This window comes from Saccopteryx leptura, chromosome 10 (assembly GCF_036850995.1).
Source record: "Saccopteryx leptura isolate mSacLep1 chromosome 10, mSacLep1_pri_phased_curated, whole genome shotgun sequence".
Lineage (NCBI taxonomy): Eukaryota > Metazoa > Chordata > Mammalia > Chiroptera > Emballonuridae > Saccopteryx > Saccopteryx leptura.
In genome coordinates, this window is record NC_089512.1 from 32,346,446 (window position 1) to 32,363,477 (window position 17,032).

At 40.9% G+C, this 17,032-nt stretch overlaps 1 protein-coding gene across 3 annotated transcripts in view; it reads left to right on the forward strand.

The window, feature by feature from the left end:
* Positions 1-17,032, forward strand: part of TBC1D5 (TBC1 domain family member 5) — a 495,717-nt gene that overhangs the window by 442,757 nt on the left and 35,928 nt on the right. For all 3 annotated transcript variants that reach the window (XM_066350480.1, XM_066350479.1, XM_066350482.1), the window contains one exon: positions 2,896-3,059. In XM_066350480.1, the coding sequence (XP_066206577.1) occupies positions 2,896-3,059 (164 nt within the window). The remainder of the gene's footprint in view (positions 1-2,895; positions 3,060-17,032) is intronic.

A 17,032-nucleotide genomic window follows, 5' to 3' on the forward strand; every position in this document is an offset into this window, starting at 1 on the left:
GAAACTTTAATGAACTAAAGGAATGTATGATACCAGTGTCTCACCAAAAAGAACCAAATAGATATCCTGGAGTTGAAAAGTACAATAACTAAAATTAAAAATTCGTGGAAGAGGATCAGTATCAGATTTGATAGAAGAAAGAACCAGAACTTGAAGATATATCAATTGAGATTATCCAGTATGAAAAATAGAAAAATAAAAGAATGAAGAAAAATGAACAGAGTTTCAAAGACCTGCAGAATATCATGAAGCATACCAACATGCCGATGATAGGCATCAAGAAGGAAAGAAGAGAGAAAGAAGTGAAAGGAGTTATTTGTAGAAATGCTAGCTGAAATATTCCTCAGTTTTATGAAAAACATTGTATATCCAGGAAGCTCAATTAACTCCAAGCAGGATAAACTCAAAGACATCCACACTTGGACATATCATAGACAAACTTAAAAGCCACATCAAAGAGAGAATCTTGAAAGCACCAAGAGAAAAACAACTCATAGTAGCCAAGGGAACCTCAATAACATTAACAGCTGATTTTTTCATCAAAGTTATGTAGGCCAGAAGGTAATAGGATGATATGATTAAAGTGATTTTTAAAAAATACTGTCAACCAATAGTTCTATATTCAATAAAACTTTCTTCAAAAAGGAAGGAAAATTAAGACAGTCACAAATAAAAACAATTCACTGCTGGCAAATCTGTCCTATGATATATAGTAGTAAAGGGAGTCACTCAGGCTGAAATAAAAGGACCTTAGAAATTAATTTAAATCTATACAAAGAAAAAGAGCAATAATAAAGGTAACTATATAGATAAATATAAAAGACAGAATAAATGTGTTTTATTTATACTTTATATTGTTTAAGATGGCAATACTATTCAAATTTATTACATATTCATAAAAATCCTTATCTCAGGTATTCTTTTAGGAAAAATTAACAAACTAATTCTAAAACTCATACAGCTATGCAAAGCACCTTTAATAGCCAAAGCAGTGTTCAAAGAGAACTCACACTCCACTAAGTTTAGAATATTTGGAGCTAAACTTGACTCCTCTCTTTCTCTCATACCCTTAATATATTCCTCAGTAATCCTAGTCAGTTTTGTCCAGAATCTGACCTCTTCTTACCTCCAAGCCCTGATTATTCTGCTTACTGAGAGTTTTGCAGTGGCAAAATTGATTTCTTTGCTTTTGATTTTGCCTTCTCCCATCCCTGAATTTCTTCTCAACATGGCAGCCAGCATGATCCTTTTAAAAGTAAGTCAAATTAGGCTCCGGCTGGTTGTCAGTTGGTTAGAGTGCTTTCCCAAAACACCAAAGTTGCAGGTTCTATCCCAGCTCACAGCACATGTGGGCAACGGCCAATGAATACACAACCGAGTGGAAAGTGGAACAACAAATGAATGCTTCTCTCTCCCCTCCCCTTCCTCTCTCTCTGTCTCTCGAAAATCAATCAATTACATGAATAAACAAATATTAAATAAATAAATGTAGGGCAAATTATGCCACTTCTCTGCTCAAATCCTAGTGGCTTCCAGTGGCTTCCCTTCGCTGAGTAAAGGTACCCTGACCTGCTCCCCTGCTTGCTCTCGGACCTCACCTCCTACCCCTCATTCCCGCATTCTTAGCTTTAGCCACACTGGCCACCTTGCTGGTCCTCCAAAACACAAAGGTCCCACTTGGGGATTTTGTACTTACTGTTCCTTCATTTAACCTGCAAAGCTGGTCTTTCACCTTCAGATTCTTGCTCAAATGTCAGGACCCCTCAGTACTCAGGGACACCAGCCCTGGCCATCCTGTTTAAAGTCGCAGGACCTTCCTCTGACACGTTCTCCTTCACTGCTTGATTTTTCTCCACAGCACTTGTCACCATCTGAAATCATATATATGTTACTAATGTACAGGGTGGGGCAAAAGGACATTTACAGTTGTGAGTATGCAAAACAGAAGAGTTTATTCTTATATTATTATTGATTAATTATTGTATTATTTTCCATAGAGATAACTGGAAACCTGCTTTTGCCCCTCCCTGTGTCCATCTGTCTCCTCCTCACTAGAAAGTATGCTCCCTGAAGGATGGGATTTTTTATGTAGTTTCCACTGTCTTGCTGCATCCCTACGTGTCTAGCACTAACTGGGCCTTCAGGTGCTAGTGGTTGAATGAGTGAATGCAGCAGGTATTTTACTAGGTTCCGTAAGTGCTCATACAGTATTATGGGAGTAGCCTCGTTTATAAGCGAGACCTGCATGGGTGCGGCTGTAGCTCATGTGTACCTGACTTGTACACCAGGCTGCCCTCTCCGCAGGACTCACTAGAGCCCTTGCTCCTGTCCGAGGGAGCTTTCTGGCTCCAGAACCTCTTAGTGAGAAGAGCTTTGTTGGGGATCACAGAATCACTGACTCTAATGTAGGGACTAGTCTAGAAAGAGGCCCGTGAGCCAGCACCTTGTTCTAGATGCTTCTACCATAGGCTGGGGAAGGAAAAGAGACCCTTTTGAAAAACTGGTGAAGGATTTCGATCTTTTAATACTAATAGTATAATATACAGGATGATAGTTCTCAGTTTCTATTATTAAGGTTGATTCCGTTACTGAGGGCCCAGTCTTTTAACCTGTGATTTCCAAAATTAGATTTCTTTTTTTTTTTTTTAGTATGTGTGCAACGGTTAGACTATTGTAGTGTAAATTACGTGTAGAAAACTATAGCACACTTCATAGCTTGAAAAAATTGGCAGCTACTCTGATACATAAAAACGCATGCATTGTAATGCCCCATAGTGTCGTTACATCGACAGTGTGAACAAAGAACTATCACGATCGATCATTTATTAAAAGCAGTTAGTTCAGTAATTTAGGAATAAGTGGTGTTTCATTATAGCTACTTAATTTTTCTTGCAGGACAAAGTTCTAAAAACATCAGTTCCTCTCCAAGCATTGAGAGCTTGCCCGGAGGAAGAGAATGCACGGGCTCCCCACCGCTATCCGCTACCAAAAAGGACTCCTTCTTCAGCACCATTTCCCGCTCCCGCTCACACAGCAAGACCATGGGCAGGAAGGAATCTGTAAGTGCTTGGCAACAGTTTTCTTTTTACCCTTCATTTTCCTCTACGGCCGTGCATTTGTTAAAGCTTCTTACACAGCTCTTAAAATTGTTACAGACTAAAATGAATTACTCATCAAACATAACTTTATTAAAATAGTTAGGAATATCTTAAGGGGATGGTCCATGTTACACTAGGGTGGACGGGGAATGTAGTATCTGTTTAAAAAAAATTAAATACCAAGTCTCAGTCCTTTTTTCCCTACAATTTTTTTTTGTCGAAGCCTGTTATTTCTCTAAAATGTAGCAAATAGCACTCTACCAAATAATAGATTAAGATACTAAAACAAACCAAGCTGTTTTTTCAGTTTCAAGTATTTCTTAAAAATTAAAAATGATTATTTTAATACTTGTTTCAAAAAGTTATACAAATTACATTTAAATTCTGTTAGATTAATAGTTGTTCTCTAAGGGCCTTTGTGTACATTATTCAAAAGAATATATCTAAAGCATATCAACTACTTTAAAAAAGAAACCTGGTTGTGTCTAAAAAATTTTAAGCCACATCTTAAGAAATAAAACACTTAGCCACATTTTATAGCTAATTCAACACAATAGTTCACAGAGAAGACTTCTGCCCTCTGTTGCTGAAATAGTCCTAAATAAGAAAAAAAAAAATGTACAGCTTTTGCCATTTACGGTATGCAGGCTAGATAACAACACGATATCTATCTGTGTGACTGCGCGTGACCTTGGGCAAGACATCAACTTCATGGTGCTTTAACCGGTTCATCTGCAAACTAAACAACATCACTTTGCTCTCTGAAGGAAGAGCTCACTGCATGCTCTCATGGGGCCCCTTTCTGTGCATAGAAATCGTGATCCTGTCATTTGCAGAGGAGCAGAGTGGAACTTCCATTTGAGACGGCAGCGTGGATGCAGGCAGTTAGCGCCGCGCCCTCTTCAGTTCCACCCCAGGGACAGTTAGGGGAGTTAAAGATAGACTCTTGAGGAATGAGAAAACAGAAGAGAAGACAACAGCAACAAACTTGTGTTACTTGGAAAGCAGATGTTAAGTGCTAACTAACTTGGCAGCCTAAGAAAGCCAAACACCAAGTCAGCAGTAGGTAAAAACTTGAAGAAGCAACTTGATTTAGCTTTAAAATCTCCCAGAAGCTCAGGAACTGGAAATGGGGTAAAGGTGGAACTGAAGACATGAGGACTGGTCAGGAGTCTCTTCAGAAAGCAGTGAGATTCCCTTGCTCACCCTGGCAGAAGACTGGAGGTTTGATTCTTTGCACTGAGCAGGTTCGGGCACTTGGAAGTGCGGCACTACCCAACTAGAAAGGGACTGGTGAGTCTAGTTAATTACTGAATGTGAGGCAGGAGGCCTCACCACGCTCCCGTCCCAGAACCCAGTGTGTATGCACCTCCAGGCAGGAAGGGGTTTCTAAACAAAAGACACACAATTCTGACTTGGCTGATTCTTCAGGGATAAAGGCAGTTAGTTCATCAAGCCCAGCACCATCCAACACAGGCCTTTCCCTCACCTTTTAGTTCACACCGTTTCATATGAACAAGGCAGCCAAGGGTCCCCAGATTTTTTAGAAGAGCACCTGATAGTGAGAGGCACATAGAAACAAATAGAAAAGGCATCGTTTATGCAGCAGTTAACATGGTGCTGGTACATGGCTGGCATTCAGTCAGTCTAGAGGAAGGAAAGGAGGGAGGGAGGGAAGGAGGAAGGGGTGAATGAATGTATGTTACAATAATGGTGATCCCTCAATAAATGACAGGTTGTACAATCCAATCCCAGTATTACAACTCTATGATATGCAATTTTCATAAAACTAACAAAACTAGAAATAATATTCTAAGTAGTAATACAGAGATATGTGACATTTTGTCATCATCACTTTCATATCAAGTATGTTACAAAACAGTCAGTCTGATCCAGGGACATCTGACATGACCTAAACAGAAATCCCTGTGTTTGTGATAAGGTCAGAACTGAGACTCTGAGGGCAGAGTGCCCGGCCCCAAAGCCAAGGAGGCAAACTTAATAACCCCCTCACTGAGCCTCTTTCTCCGTGGGTGACGACAGCTGTACCAGCCTCACAAAACTGTCCTGACATCTGTATAGGACAGTGTGTAAAAAGCCCTTGGGGTGCTGCTCAACCCCCTTATTTCATTAAAGATAAAATAGAGTTACTATTACTTAAGATGGGTGTGAGAAACATCCTCCCCCGCCCACAATCCCACTCTTTCCTCCAGCCTCATGGGTGGGGTGGAGCTGGGGACAGGGTCGGGTCTGGGGGACGGCGTTCAGGGGTGCCGGTGGCACGTTTAAAAAAGAGAGGAAGGAAAAGTATCATTTATGTCCTGATGTTTTCATGTGATACCTGGTACACAGTAATTAAGCAAAAATACCTCAAGTTGAGCTCTGGATATGCTATTTATCTGTGGTTAGAAAATAGCTGTCAATGGTATTAGCACAAAATATCTCACTTTATATCATTTTTTAAGTGAAATTCATTTTCTGAGTGACTCTTTAGGTAAAAACTATTTTGACATAAAAAGAATAAAATGTTATAAAGCGAAGAAGCAAAGTAAAATGCTTCAGAAAAAATATTCATTTAGGAAACAACTACAACAAAAACTTAGGAATCAGCCCTGGCCGGTTTGCTCAGTGGTAGAGCGTCGGCCTGGCGTGCGGGAGTCCCAGGTTTGATTCCCGACCAGGGCACACAGGAGAAGCGCCCATCTGCTTCTCCACCCCTCCCCCTCTCCTTCCTCTCTGTCTCTCTCTTCCCCTCCCGCAGCCAAGGCTCCATTGGAGCAAAGTTTGCCCGGGCGCTGAGGATGGCTCTGTGGCCTCTGCCTCAGGCGCTAGAAGGGCTCTGATTGTGGCAGAGCGACGCCCCAGATGGGCAGAGCATCGCCCCCTGGTGGGCGTGCCAGGTGGATCCCAGTCGGGCGCATGCGGGAGTCTGTCTGACTGCCTCCCCGTTTCCAACCGCAGAAAAATACAAAAAAAAAAAAAAAAAACCCTTAGGAATCCAAATATGATACCTACAATGTAAAAATAGAAGATTTGGAAGATAAAATTGAGGATATATCCCCCAAAAATAGAATACAGGCAGAAATAGAAGGTAAGAAATAAAATTAGAGAAGCAATCCCAGAGGTTCAAAATCTAAAAAACAGGATTTCCAGAAAGACAGAACAGACAAAATGAAAGGAAGGCAAGAGTCGACAATTCAATTCAATGAAGTTTTCCACTAGTTAAAGACCTGAGTTTTCAGACTAAAAAAGTCCATGGAATATCCCACACAAGTACATACAAACCCACACACAGATACATCACTGAGAAAGTTCAGAACTCTGTGAACAAAGTGATAATGCTGCAAACTTATAGAACTGGGTGAAAAGAAAGATTTCCAAAGGATCAAGGATTAGCATAGCTTCGAATTTCCCATAGCAACACCAGAAACAAGACAATGGAGGAATGCCTTCAGAGTTCTGAGAGGGAATCGCTTCTGACCTAAATTCAACACCTAACCAAACTAATTAAATGTGAGGGTAAAATAAAGCTACTTTCAGACATTCAGGATTCAAAATCTTTGTTCCCATGCATCTCAAAATCTACTGTAGGATATGCTCTACAAAAATGAGGATCTACACAAGGATGAGGAGTACATGTGAACAAGTAAATACGTTCCCCAGAATGATAATGGAGGGAGATCCCCAAAATGATCGTGTAGATGAGCTCAAAACCGTGTATAACACAGCGTAGCAGAGCCAGAGAGCAGCGGCCAACCCAGACCGGAGCAAGTTAGAAGATTCCAGTCAGTTTTTCCTCAAAAAGATGAAAGTGTAAGAACAACTAATATATTTGAACAAACTGAGAAACTGATACAACTAGAGGTGAGTTTGTATTTAAATTAGTGAGAACTTTAGAAAAAATAAGCCAGTAAAATACAGGACAGTCGGCAACCTCAAAGAAAAACAAAGTAGCTACAGGAAAAGAAAGGTTGTAATAAACCTTGTAAGTGAGCCATGACTGTAATTGACATTGATCTTATAATGTAAGCCTAATGACAAGCTAATCAAAATCATGCTACAATTCATTTAAGGAACTGTGTGTTTGCACGCAGCGGGATGGGGAGCAGGTGGCAGTGGTCATTAGAGCTAAAGCCTCACCTTTCACAGTGGAAAAGTACTGTGTGGTACCCTAGAACAGTGATTTTCAACCTTTTTCTCATAGCACACATAAACTAATTACTAAAATTCTGCAGCACAATAAAAAATATATATTTTACCAATCTGACCAACAAACAAAATAGGTATAATTTTGACTGGTTTATAAAGATAATAATAATAATAATAATTACCTACCCTTTTTACTCCAAAGTGACTTTTTAAAAAAACAGGTGCCTATACTCCTATATAAGGATTTCTGATACCAAGAATTAACCAATCAGATGCAACCTTATTATGCAACATGACCAATAAGATGCAAGTCTCTTATATAACCTATATATTTATGGTTCGAGACAGGGCATTCACACCAGGTAGCTATTGTTGTGTTGGCTGTTGTCATTTTTTTTATCTGACAATCTAAGGGAAAAGAGGTCGCTAAATAGGTATTGCATGTTTTAAAAATTCTTGGCAGCACACCAGTTGAAAATCGCTGCTCGAGAAAAATCAAGAAGTAGCAATATCAGCTAGAGCCACGAGAGGAAAACATAGGTAAAAGAATTGAAAGTGGTTACTTCTGGAGAGCAGGAAGTGGAGGGTGGGTCTGTGTGAACCGTTTTTCATAGCAAGCCTTGTAGAACCATTTGACTCTTCGAAGTGTTACATCTATAACTTAGATTGAAAGTAATAACTTCAAATTACATCAAAAATAGAACGCATTGACATAATAAAATAGAAGAGGAGATGCCTGCTTGTATAAAGAATATGTCTATGAAGAGTTAGAATAAGGAATAACAAATGAGAAAGGCATATGGAGAGATGTTTCATTTGCAACATCGTAGTTTGGTGGCATATGGATTAGTCGACACCACCAATTAATTACTTTTCTTTATGGTGATGCTGTGACTTAAAACTGAGAAGTGGAGCAAAAATAGAAATAGAGTAAGTCTAACCCTCCACAAAGACCTGCTGTGAACCAAGAAACAGAATGCCAAATTATTATTCAAATTTTAATATATTTCTTAACTTGTGGGGAGCATGTAGACAGAAATTTTCACAAGATAGCGGGTGGTTTTCCAAGTAACGGGTTAGCTTATTATATATTTTATGAAATAATACATGGTAGTCAGTGCTCTTCGCCAAATCATCCCAGTTTCCCCCCATTCTAGGCACTGATACCATTGTTCCTCCTTATTCCCTGTGATCTGTGAGAGCCATGTGACACTCTGTCCAGTGAGTTGTGAGAGGAAGTGATATGTATATATCGTTACTGCAAGATCCTCCCACTTTTTTCTTTCCCTCTGGCACAATGAGCAGAGCCCATCTGCCAACCCATGATAAACATGAAATGTGAGTGAGAAATAAACCTTTATTAATTTAAGCTGAGAGGGCTGCTTATCACAGTGTAACAGTGCACAGTTGAAAAATGTTCAGGCCAATAATTGGGAGTCATTCTCCAATGGGAACCACATATTGCCCCCCAAATGGCCCCAGTAGCACCAGAGCCTGTGACTGAGCACCCATCATCCCTGAGCCCACTTTGCTTTTCCTTCCAGCTCAGGTCAGTGTGGTCAGGGGTATTCCATGTCCTCAAAAACCTTCAAGATAGTTTTTTCATTAATATCACCATTATGAATTTTTCACACAGTCAAGTGGCCAAAACTGAAGCAAAGACATCTTTTGCTTTGGGTCCCCAGTGCCTTAAACAATATGATATCTTTCAGATTTCAGGACTCAGTTGATCTTTTCAAGTGGCCCAGGGTCAAGAAATTGTTGATGTCAGTTAACAAAAGGATGAAACAGCAGTTGAAAATAGACATTAAAACACAGATAATCTAGTAGTAGTTCTCAGCCTAAGTGCAGCTAAATCTGCTTATGTTTCTAACCTAGTCATTGAGAGAGGACTATCAGAATCAATATAAGATGTGACATATTCAGGACAAGTGTCATGTACTAAGTCTCAGAACTGATTTTCTCTCAGTATTGCCTTTTTATGTTTCAAATAAAGCCTTTCCGAAACCTACAGGCTATCTTAGATGAAGTTGTACACATTTATTCCTGCTACTTCCCCAATTAAGTCTTATGCCCTTATGCTTATAAAAGACATGCCTATAAAAGTATGACATCATCATGCTTTTCTGAAATGTGAGCAAAGTAGTGGGAAGTTTTTAAAATGAGCTTTCTTTATGACCAGTAGTATTGGTTTGCGGGCAGTATTTGCTCCTGAGCAGTTTTCCCACTGCTCTGTTCCCCAGAGAAGCCTGCCAGGCTTACCTCATTCAGACCCAGGGTTTATTTCATCAAACAGTCTTGAAACCAAAATTTAATAATTTGTATACTTTTTATATTTCATGCTTTATTTTGCAAAATATAAATAACATCTAATACTTAGTTTCCTGGAAACCTGTTTTTGTTGGTCATTCATCTGACTGTTAAAGAATTTTTACTTATTTTAACATTGTTAAATACAGTTACTACCAAATCATTTTCCAAGAATAGCTTTGCTAAGGTTAAAGAGGAGGGAAAATACTGAATATAAGAAAAACTCTTAAGACTTTTTGTTTATGTGAATTAGATCTAATATTTAAACATATCAGCCAATTAAAAAAATTTTTCCTGATGAATTGCAAGACATTTTGCTATGCTTTGTTATAATTATATACCAATATCTAAAACTCTAAACATATCCATTCAGAATTCTCTCTAAGCCACAGGAAATCAAAATTGGCTGAGCTGGAAATCCCTACATAAAACAAGATGTGTAATGAGGTAAAAAAAAACCTGCTGGTTCACCTCACCACTGGGGGTTCTCACCCTGTGTCTCCATGACCCCTGCATGCACCCATCATTGCCATTTGCTAGTTTGAATATATACTATGGTCGTACTAATAGACTTTCTTTTTGTAATATTCGTGGATCTATTCTTTATCCTGACGATAACAAAAATTGTCAGATGAATGAAAACAAATTCGAAAGAAGACTTATATTTGCCTCTGGAGGTATAGACAACCTGAACACTACCTAACCTACTTCAGGTCATGTTCTAGAAATTGGAATTTAAGACATATCTGTATAAGAACTATCAGAGAGCAGTCCCAATGAGGATGCTTACAGTGAAATTGCAGGAGGAGAAACACATCAGAAGTTAAGTCATAATGACACCAAAAATACGGCAGGGAGTATATAAGTTAAATTCCGTATAAGCAGTAAAGATAATAAATAATATGGATTCAGAAGATAGACCCCTGTGGGCTGTGTTGGTCTAGAAAACCTTATGTGAGAGATCAGACTTCAACCAAAAACATATTTCTCCTTTCCTTCAATGCAAGCATTGTTCCCGTGTGGATATGCAGCAACTTCCTAGGGCAGATGAGTGGCGGTGAATACCACAGGCGGTCAGCCGTGTCTGCTGTAGGTGTTCTCCCTCGCACCCTCTGGCAGGATGTAAAATAGTTGAGATTATATCGAGTTGCTTTTGGTGAAATAGGAGAAATTATTATCTCAAATGAGGAAATTTGTTGCTTATTATTTCAAATAACAAGAGTCCTGAGATAGGCATGTCTAGAGTTGGGTAATTCTTCATTCATTGACATCACCGTCTTTCTGTTCTGCCCTCCTCAGTATATGGGCTCTGTCCTCAATTCCCATCGTGCTCTTGAGGGCAGCGTCAGAGCCAGGTAGCTACCCCGCCCACCACCCTTCTCACACATGCACATCCCGAGAAGTCTGTTTGGAGGTTTGGGACACTCCCCAGCAGGCTTTCCCTCCATCTCGTTGAGTGACCCGGATTAAATCCCGTGCCCCTTCCCAAACCAATCTCAGGTGAAAGGAAAGCTTCAGAGAAGCCCATGACAGTGTGGAAAGGTGGTGGGGGAATGTGACTGAGCAGTTCCGTAGAGGAATTATCCCTAAACTATTCATTGCCAAAATGGCTTATCTAATCATTCCCTAAATCATTTGCATTTGAAAAGAGCCAGTTGTGAGTGTGGTGAATTTCTAGGCGACTTGAGTTAAATTGGTAGGTGGAAGGAAGAAACTGAGCAAGTGAAGTTCCCAATAGAACAGAATTTTTCTAATTATCTGATTTTTCTCTCCAGTCAATGATGTACACTCCCTAAGAACACATAGTATGTGGAAAGTATTGATTGGCTTTCTTTACGGGGTTCTATATGGAATTGAAACTTGGCATCTAGAGTTTATCTAACTATAGGATTTTTTCAATTCATAATATATATTTAATCCTTTATTATTTAACCATTAATGTTAATGATAATTGCATTAAAATACAGTGCTGTTCAAAATGCCTATCCTATTTAATACAGTTTATTAAAATAAATAGACATAAAATGAATTTAGACATCTGCATATTTTCTAGCTTCTTTTAAGTCTCATGGTAGGAATTTTAGTCTAAGGCCAAATTGAACTCAGGTATTTGAAATATGAAATTTAGTCAGTCACTCGATGCTATATGAGCCTTGTTCACAGTCTTTTGCCAGCGCGCCCGTTCAAGGTCAAAGAGGGCGGACCCTGTATCTTTGTAGGAGTGTTCCTTCCTCCTCTCCCAGCTTTTCCTCACCCAGTTCACATAATCCCATTGTAAAGGAATGTGAACATCTCAGGGAGGATCATAACGAGCTGTTTTCAACAGTCTGTGCGTGACATTTAAATTAAGCTTTTGTAAACAGGTTTTAAAACCAACTTTTTAACATCCTCGTGCTTCAGTAAAGTTATTTTCAACCAAAATTCGTAGGAGCCCATGAAAGCAGAACCACAGGAAATGGAGTTCCAAATCTTGACTGCAATGTCCTTTTTAGGGCAGTGAAGATGGTGTCCTTTGGGGACAAATGAGACTCTTGTCCCCCACATGCTGGGCCTTCTTCCTCCATCATTTGTCTTCATCTCCATCATCTCCGTGAAATAGAAAGTGGCCAGACGGCCCCCACGCTCAGGGGGCATAGACCGTGGTTTGGGGAGAGCTCGAGTGAAGCAATTGGGGATATTTAGAACCCTTGGACAGAAATTTCAGGGGTTGAGTCATGCTAAGTGTAATGGCATTTGCTCCTTTCCAATGATCTGTCTTGAAACTTCACATTTATTCGGTCTTGCAATGCCACATCACCTTGGGGACAGTGCCTGACAGTGTGTGTGCAGGGCAGGGAAGGAAATGAGGGCTCTGAGCTGCCCCGGTGCACACAGAAGTCAGTCACGGCCAGAGGCCAGTGTGGCGGCCATTAGGTTGTCGTCCTCTTTCCTTCTCAGTGGCACCTTCCTGCTTTCTCAGCTTCTGCCCCATAGCTTCTCATCGTTTATTCTTTGAAACCCCTCTGTTAACTTTTCCAAGACGCTGTATTTTTAATCTACTGGGTTCTAATTTGAGGAAGAATGGCTTTGTGCCGGTCATAGGAATCCTACGCCTGCTAACGAGGAGGGAGCTGTGTGTCACACAGGTGGCCTTTGCCTGGCCCTGAAACCTTAGGCGGAGGAGCCCCGTGCCTGAAGGGTTTGGGGGCGCTCAGGCTGCCACAGCCTCCTCCCTTCCCTGAACCCTGCTCCCAGATGCCCGCGGACCAGAGTCCATACACGTGGAAATACTGGGGGCGGGAAGCCCCAGGAACTTGACTCCTGCAGCCGGGAGGACAGGGCAGAGTTTCAGGTTACAGGGCACTCAGGAATGTGGGCCCTGCAGGTCTCACAGGAGCCTTGCTGCGGGGGCAGTGCCGCAGGGTGCTAGAGCCAGCCTGTGCTCTGTTCACTGAACAACCTGCGCGGGCCAGGGCTCTGTTTGCTTGGAGATGGGACAAAGTCAATATCCATTCCCCAAGGCCTGTACCCAAAGGGCATGGCCTTTCCTAATTGAATTGAAAGCTTGTCTTGGGTTGGCAAAGGCCCCAAGAGGGAATTGTAGTTGTTGGAAAAATTCAGGACCTTTCTATTTTGTGGCAATGATTTAAAAAAAAAAAAAGTGGCACATGAGCAACTTTTTTTTTTTTTTTTTTACAGAGGCAGAGATAGACAGGGACAGACAGACAGGAACGGAGAGAGATGAGAAGCATCAATCATCAGTTTCTCATTGCGCGTTGCGACATCTTAGTTGTTCATTGATTACTTTCTCACATGTGCCTTGGCCGCGGGCCTTCAGCAGACCGAGTAACCCCCTGCTGGAGCCAGCGACCTTGGGTCTAAACTGGTGAGCTCTTTGCTCAAGCCAGATGAGCCCACGCTCAAGCTGGCGACCTCGGGGTCTCGAACCTGGGTCCTTCTGCATCCCAGTCCGACGCTCTATCCACTGCACCACCACCTGGTCAGGCGCAACTTTTTAAAATATATGAAATAACAACCCAGACCCTTCTCGGCCCTGTCATTACAATGTGGCTTCAGGATTTTAAAAGCCTTGAATACATAGATCACAAGAATGTAATATAACCCAATTTCCAAACTTCCTTTTTATTTATGATGATAGCAAATCCCTCCATCCTTTTCATCAGAATTGTCACCAACTTAGTACTGTGCCTTTTGTCTTTTATTAATTAATTTATTTATTTATATTATTTTAAATAAGTGACAGGCAGGGAGACAGACTCCCACATATGCCCCAACAAGGATCCACCTAGCAAGCTCCCTACCAGGCGATGCTCTGCCCATCGGGAGCCACTGCTCTGTTGCTCAGCAACCGAGCTATTTTAGCACCTGAGGTGAGGCCATAGAGCCATCCATAGCAGGGCCAACTTGTTTGAACCATTTGATCATGGCTGCAGAAGAGGTTGGGGGGAGGGAGGGAGATAGAGAGAGAGAGACAGAGAGAGAAAGAGAGAGAGAGATGGGATGGGTGGGTGGGGTGAAGAAGCAGATGGGCACTTCTCCTGTGTGCCCTGACCAGGAATTGAGCCCAGGACTTTCACATACCGGGCCAACGCTCTACCTCTAAGCCAACTGGCTAGGCCCGTGATGGCGAACCTTTTTATAAAAACCGCCCACTTTTGCAGTGCTGGTCAACCTGGTCCCTCCTGCCCACTAGTGGGCATTCCAGCTTTCATGGTGGGCCAATCGCAGCGCTGTTTGGTTGCTCTGCTACTGCCCACCATGAAGGGACCCGGTTGACCAGCACTGCAAAAGTGGGCAGTTTTTATAAAAAGGTTCGCCATCACGGGTCTAGAGCCTGTATCATTTCCAGTCAAAACATTTCCCAGAGTTACTTAGGTTAGTAGGTAGAAACTTTAAAAGAAATAACTCGAAGCATAATAATTATAGTAAGCCATGAACAAATTGGTTTTATACTAAATCCTAGAAAGTTATGGGCTACATTTGAAAACAAAAGAAAAAAATAAAAAATAAATTAAAACTTTTTAACTGGAAAAGTAGTCATGAAAGGGGACGCTTCTGTTGTCACCACACCCACCATATTTTACTGGACCCCTGACCACACTCCGATTCCTTCCTTTTGGTTGTCTTTTCCAATTGTTTCTCACTTTTGATGTTCTTACTGGTCTGCTTTAAAGCTTTCTCGCTTTCTCATTTTGCTTCTTTGATGCCTCTTGATGATGGCCTGATCTCATTAAATAAATCCATTCTAATCATACCTGTGCCTGCAACAGAAAGGGTCTTTCAGACTGGCATCCGAGGTCACTTTCAGGTGGTCACTGACCTCTTGATCACTATCACCTTTATTCTTGGAGACTATTCCAAAGTTAGGACAGAATTATAAACAAGATCATGAAAGTTTGCAACATTTTCCTGAGTTCTTCTATGTAACCACTTAGGTCATATTGGTTCTATTAACAAGGAAATGTAAACTTGCAAATTATATCACCAACCTATCCCACATACACATATTCACCCACTATGACACAGTCAAGAATTGAAGAAGGTCTCATATGCAGAATAATGCCTCAGTCAATTTACAGTAAACAGTGAAAAATGCTGCCCACGTAGCTTAACTTCAGGATATTCTCAGTCGAAATTCTAGGCAGTCTTCTTTTTTTGTTTTTAATTGATTTTAAATAGAGAGGAAGAAGGAGAGAGGTTTCTTTTATTCCACTTATTAATGCATTCATTGATTCTTTTTTTTTTTTAATTCATTTTTAGAGAGGAGAGAGATGGAGAGAGAGGAGAGAGAGACAGAGAGAGAGAAGGGGGGAGGAGCTGGAAGCATCAACTCCCATATGTGCCTTGACCAGGCAAGCCCAGGGTTTTGAACCGGCGACCTCAGCATTTCCAGGTCGACGCTTTATCCACTGCGCCACCACAGGTCAGGCCATTCATTGATTCTTGTATGTGCCCTGACCAGGGATCAGACCCTCAATCTTGGTATATTGAGATGATGTTCCAACCAACTGATCTACCTGGCCAGGACTAGGCAGTCTTGTCTGAAGCCTGTTTGTATGTTCCACATGCGCCTGTTATTCATTCATCATGATATAGAGACCTATGATCCATAAAATATTAAGAACAATACCGTTTAAAGTGAAATTGAAGAAAATAAGAATGAAACCAGCAAGGTACCATTATGTGATAATGCTAATGTTTATGGAAATCTTAAATTCATCTCTAGCAAATGTTAATATCATCCTACTGGACAGTGGTGAAACTATTACCTGTTTTTACTGCCCAGCATAAATAAAGTATAGGTTCTTTCTCAATGTCTGTAGTCAGTCGTCCACCCTCAGGCTCTATGACCAAATTCTTTTTTGACACTCTTGATGAAGGTCTTAAGAACTGGGTTTGAAGATTGGGCAGAAACCAGCTCTTTTTCTCAAATAAATGAGGAGGCCTAATTATTTTGCCAGGAGTAGAGGTTTAAATTTCTGAGATGGACTAATTAACTTAAAGACTGCACTTGCATTCCATTCCAAAGTCAGTGTCATTTTTAGGACTTCTTAAGTGGAACATAACAGAGAATCTGACTTAAATTATTTCAAATAATAATTTATTAAGTCAAATTTAAGTGTGAAGGACTTCTCATCCATGACTGCACATTAGAGTCACCTAGAGAGCTTAAAAAAATACCAGGAACCAAAGAACTGAATCAGCAACTCTAAGGTGGGGCCTGGGCCTTCATAGAAGCTTCTCAAGTTATTCAGATACGCCATCAAGGTTTAGAACCCATCATTTACAAGCTCACCAGTGTCTTTAAGCAACCAGATTCATTCCACCTCTCTGTCCTGCCCAGAACAGGCCACAGTAGTTCTAGGTGCTGTATCTATTCACCCACATCTAGAGGAGAATGACAGACCATGTCTTCTTGGGACATTCTCTTAAGATTGACTTGCCAGGTAAAATTCAGGATGCCTAGTTAAAATTGAATTTCAGGTAAATGATGAATAATTTTTTTGTATAAGTATGTCTCATACTGGGGGTCCTCGAGTTACAACACAGTTCCATTCCTACGACAGTGACATAACCCGAATTTTGGTGTAAGTAGAAACACACCCTAGCCTAAGTTTCTTACCTATCCTAACACAGTTGTAAAATCATAATCTAGAACACAAAACACAACTAAGCCACAGAAAAAGAAAAGGGACATAAATATATTGTACTGTACACTGTACTGGAGTAACAGAAAAAATGACCAAAAAATGAGTGTAAAAAAGATTCCTTTATTCCTGTGGTTGGCTTGCACACTGGAAGGGGCATTGCAAGGTGGGAGAGAGTGACCTACTGGCAGGAGGAAGCTGGAGAGACAGGAGAACCTGCAGAAGGTGCTGGAGACACTGGGTCAGTGAATCAGGATTGCCTAAGGAACATGCAGGAGACGCTGGGGATGATTCTGCCTGTACTACAGGTGTTTCATCTCGAGAAGC